Here is a 5,601-nt window from a genome sequence, read left to right on the forward strand (position 1 = left end):
TCGTACCGGTACCAAAATGTCGGCGTCGGGACAACCCTAGTCCCTACAGCTGCTGGTAGAAGTAGTTGACAAATTTCATCATATGGTTAAAACGTGATTATGAAGTGAATACTTCATACCGCCTAGCCTCACCCAGTTTCTCTCCCAAACGACCCTCAAGTGAATTGGTTTTGAGACCCCTGCCCTAATAGCAAAATTGCTGCTTTTACATGAATAATAATGCAGAATTCTGATGGGTGTCGTTGTGATATCATATTACAATATTATTTGTTAGTAGTATGCAATAGTGTAAAAATGCTATGCTTTCAAATTAAGTAACGGCCATGGTGACATGCGCACAGAAAACACTATACGTAACTGTAAATTGTATTCGGTTTACTACTGCAACCAACAAAAAATTAAAAAGCGCAATAAAACTAATATTACACACATAAAAGTGATCTATAAAAGTTTGAACATGTTGCAAATTAATAAAATTGACAATGCAGGTGGAATTATTTTGGTACAGGAGAGTTTTATTGTTAGGGTTTAAAATTAAGTGGCAGAAATATTACTTTAATCTAAAAAAATATCCACAGAAGTGTCATTAAGATACCGTAGGACTACATTCACATTTCTTTATTACTGCTGTATTTGAGTCTAAAATATGCGTGTTAAATTACACAGGTTTTTTTTTTTTCACAATTTGATTTCCTCTTCTATCAGCATGAAAAGATGAATGATGTTCAAATTTTATTAGGTCGTAAAACTCAATATCAGAGTGGTTTCAGACTGAGATCAGATAACGAGTGTAACTTGTGAGGGCAAGACTAACAGTCCAAACCTGTCCAAGTTTGAAGAAAACCACACCAACAAATAAAAGAAAATGATGACGTGGTCACAGAAAGATAAACATCCAGACATTGTGTTATCTCTTTCGGTCTTTATGAGCAATTGTGAAACCACAAACTATACTTCAGCATTTCTGAACGCGGACGGACTACTGTACTATTTATATACTGTGTGTATAAAGGCAACCACTAGAGGGCGTACCTGAACAATACTGTGCCTTATTCCTTACCCACAGATGCTGAATGTACAGTAGAATATTTTCTGTTAATGCGTATGTTAAGTTAATTTTATTTAAACACATATGTGTACACAAATATTGTCTTTTATGTTATTATGATTTGTTGATTTTTAGTTGATTTTAGTATCTTTACTTCTACTAAAATAATGACATTTGTTTAATGTCACAATTTTTTTTTTTTAATCAAAATAAAGAAATTAAATTAGCTGAAAAATAATATTGTTGTAATGAATAGTACAGTATTGATAGAAAACAGCATTTCAGTATGTAAGTCAGTCAGGTGTGTATTTGTGACAGTTCATGGTACATACGTTCCTCCTGTCTTTCATCATGAGTTTACCCCTGAAGGCTCAGCTATGTCAGTGTTTGCACATCTCGTCTACTGAGTCTGATTAGCCAGATTGTACACACTAGTAACCTGAAGGCAGTTAAGCCTTGTGAAAACCTTACAGTTGAGGAAGTCCCTCTATAGCAGGGGTGGGCAAACTTTTTAGCTCAGGGGCCACATTGGCTTTTGAAATTTGACAGACGGGCCGGGTGAGCACATGATGCATTTCAAAGCATATCATATATCTGTTGGAACTAAGAGTAGGCTTCTCCAACATGGGCTATTTTAATCATCCATCCATTTTCTACCGCTTGTAAATAAATGATAATGATAAATGGGTTATACTTGTATAGCGCTTTTCTACCTTCAAGGTACTCAAAGCGCTTTGACAGTATTTCCACATTCATCCATTCACACACACATTCACACACTGATGGCGGGAGCTGCCATGCAAGGCGCTAACCAGCAGCCATCAGGAGCAAGGGGTGAAGTGTCTTGCCCAAGGACACAACGGATGTGACTAGGATGGTAGAAGATGGGGATTGAACCCCAGTAACCAGCAACCCTCCGATTGCTGGCACGGCCACTCTACCAACTTCGCCACGCCGCTCATAATACATATATTTTTAACAATATCATATCATCAAAGAAACACACAAATGGTATTAAAGGTTTTACACTTACATTCTCTTTTAGTGGGAGCGGTGTTGTTTTTGCCAGTGCGTCGAAGTCTAGTATCAGTTTTGTTGTGGGACATCTCAAACCAGATCTTTGCTCAATTCTGTTTTAATATTTGGCGGGCCGGATTAAAGGGACCAACGGGCCGGAGGTGGCCCGTGGGCCGTAGTTTGCCCATCCCTGCTGTATAGCAAGCTTCACAATACAGTAAGTATCTGTGAGAGCATAACTCTTGATTTAGTTCTAAAGGAAAGGTATGTTAAACTACTATTTTGACACATTCAACAATTTGAGGAAAACATCAGTAGAAGATGACGCAAAATAGAATACTAGCAGATCACCCCTTTCTCTCTGTAACAAAAACCTGGCATACAACCTTTTTCACGGCAAAGATGAGTTGTATCAAGAATAACGTTGACGTGGAAACGTGCGCTGCCTCACTGCAACTTCATATCTGACGTACGCACATTTTTACAGGCTGTGGATACTTTGGCGGCGTACAGAGGTGTTCGGGCTGTGGCAAAATGTGATTTTTACCATGTAAAAAAGATAGAGGCAAGGGCACAAAATTCCCTTTTTCATCAATATATTAAATGCTTCATATTCATATTAGTATTTATGAGGACATATAATAATTAATCGAGGCGATCATTTTACCACTTGTTGCTGTCAAAACGTGTTCCTGTGACTCCTCGGCCATGTCAGGCGGACAGCAGCAGCGGGAAGTCGCAGCATCGGCGACCGAGGAGAATGTCACGTATGGTTGCTACCGCAAGAAGCTCCCCCTAAAAAATGGAGTAATCAAACAATAGTCAAAGTCTTTCGTATCCTTTGTGATATGCTGCCATATTTAAAAAAAATGATGTCCTTGCCTCGATGGATGGATTTTTTACATTGTTGAAATCAAATGTTGCCGAGCCTGAATGGTTGGTTCATATGTCTCTGATGGGCACGTCATTCAGTCTGAGGAGTAAACGTTTTTTATGTGAACTGTTACCCAGCATCACCTCTGTGTGTCGCTAAAGAATCCACAACCTGTAGAAATGTCAACGTCAGTTTTGATGCATCTCAACTTTGCCGTGAAAAAGGGCGCACGATAGGTTTTTGTGCATATGCGAGCTCGTTACATGAGGCCCCTGGTCTGCTCTTCTTTTTCTCCTTGAGGGTGCTCCTGATTTGTGGGATCACATTTATCTTGAGTCTTTTACATTTTTCTATCCAAAACCTGACCAAAACCCTTCTTCTTCAAAGTCAGAATCAATTGCAGTCCTCTTGCTTGGTGCGTCCCATTTGGCGCAAGTGAACTTGACTGGAGAGGTCCATACTTTCCTCGTAGCACCATCATTTGGAAATGTATGCAGGCTGACCCCTTTTTAATTGTATTGCTACAACCTGCAACAATGCATCTGGCAGCCATATTTGATCATTCTGCTACCAAAACACATACAATGCAATATAAAATTGCCTCCAGTCTTCTGTAGGTGATGTCAGCAGGCTGATGCAGGCCCGCCCACATTTTGGAGCTAAAAGTGGCCGTTCCAATCCAATCCCCTTTATTTATATAGCACAACAAAACTGTCTTCAGAGTGCTGCACATAAAAAATAAACAAAAAGTCATCAAATTGCAAGCATTTAAAATGAAACAAGTAAACAATAAAAAATAATTGAATACAATAATAAAATACCTCAATAAAATAGAATAAAACAATAAAAACAAATCAATATAATAGAATAACACAATAAAAGATATAGAGGACCACAAGACTTCTAAATGTGTTGAAACTCCTTAGAAAACAAACTATACTGTGTCTATTTTGGGGGCTAATTTTACCTGTCAACATAATTTTTAGGTCCAGAACTATGAACTTAGTTCCAATGTTGTCAGCATTATAGGGGTCCTTTTAAGATTCTCTGAATGTTGCCTTTACATTCACAGGTTGTGCGCAAGTTGCATCAGTTCACTTATGATCTGTTCATGGAAGCCCAGTCCCTGCAGAGTCGCGTCAACTTCCCGGAGATGATCTCGGAGATTGTCAGCGTCCATGTACCCAAGATCCTCTCGGGCATGGTCAAGCCTATTTTATTCCATAATGCCATTTAGAGAGAGGGGCCATGATGTCACTTGAGCTCCCACTTTCACTCCTTCGAGCAGTTGTGGTAAAAATATCAAGAGTGACGAGGATGATGGATAGGCAGAGAGGTACTGCTTCTGGACAGAAACAGAACTGAGCGCATTCTTTTTGTCTAATGTAATCTAATCGCATCTACCATGTTCTTCTTGGTGCTTGTTCAGTGTCACGCACATCAAATGTATGTTGAGGCCTACATTTAGTTAGTTTTGAGGAGTACGTTTGCAGTTAACTCATCTGTCTGCACTGCTTTGTTGTTTTTTGGCTAATCTCTTCTCCCCCACGGTGAATGTTGCTGTATGCACCTTGGCTGAAAAAAGTTTGTGAATCCAAAGGCGTTTTTAAAAATGCTCCTCTCATCCATGGAGATGGTCAACTACTAGCAAACGTTGGCGGGATTATTGCACTTTTGATGTTCTGTCCATTTATATTTGCATCATTATGACGGTCACTTGAGAAAAAAAGAAATGAGCCCACACTGACTTTGTAGTTGATTAACACTACCTGTAACTATATTTCTCTTTATATTTGCCTTGTTTTTTCAATGTAATTTCCATTTTTTTCACTGTTGTAACCTTTCTACAAGTGAGCTTTCTCAAAAATGTTTTTGCACGTGCTTTGTTGTAACGTATGTATTCATTGTAACCTCCGATAGTCTGAACGGTCTGTGCTGAACCAAAATAAAAAAAGTCCAGCCGATAACCTGCTCTTTTGTGGCAAACGCGTAATAAAACTGGAGCATGAAAGAGTGTAATGTTTTCTGCATGACACAATAGAAAATTGTTTTAGTTCGTCAACACAGTACTCCGCAAACATCTACGAACACTACTGGTATTCTTGTTCTAACCCTTTTATGCAGGAATTATTATGACCTACTGATGTGTCTAGTACTCTCTAAGCATCAAACATTTACAAAAATTTAGAAGAACATACATTTTTCAAGGAGTTGGTGAAATGACCACTTGTGTGGACAAAAGGTTTTGGGAATTTAACTGATGAAATCAATAAAAACATGTTTTGTGAATAATTTGAAATTATCAAAAATGTTTTATAAATAAGAAAAATAAATACGAATATTTTGTGAATAGTACAATTTTGTTGTTTCATTAATTTAATGTTGACATATTTTTAAACTTTATAGTATTGTATTATTTAAAAAAAATCATATTTTATTCATTTAATGCTTACTTATTTTAACATTCAAATACTGTTAAGTGCAATACAAAAATATTGAGCCTCCTGATTTCAAAAATAACTTTTACAGGATAGGACTAATATCCACAAAATATTGCTACATTCTAATAAAAACTAAATTTACGTTCTAATAACAGTAAATGTGTTTACCAAAAACAATACATTTGCAGCACTACTATACATTTCAGTCAAAATATAGCCAG

At 37.5% G+C, this 5,601-nt stretch overlaps 1 protein-coding gene across 1 annotated transcript in view; it reads left to right on the top strand.

The window, feature by feature from the left end:
- LOC133575392 (progesterone receptor-like) overlaps positions 1–4,950 on the top strand; it is a 35,322-nt gene extending 30,372 nt beyond the window's left edge. Inside the window, exon 9 of the mRNA XM_061928093.2 lies at positions 4,012–4,950. Coding sequence (XP_061784077.1) covers positions 4,012–4,176 — 165 coding nt within the window. The 3' untranslated portion in view covers positions 4,177–4,950. The remainder of the gene's footprint in view (positions 1–4,011) is intronic.
- Positions 4,951–5,601: the final 651 nt, after the last annotated feature.

Source organism: Nerophis lumbriciformis, linkage group LG35, assembly GCF_033978685.3.
Source record: "Nerophis lumbriciformis linkage group LG35, RoL_Nlum_v2.1, whole genome shotgun sequence".
Lineage (NCBI taxonomy): Eukaryota > Metazoa > Chordata > Actinopteri > Syngnathiformes > Syngnathidae > Nerophis > Nerophis lumbriciformis.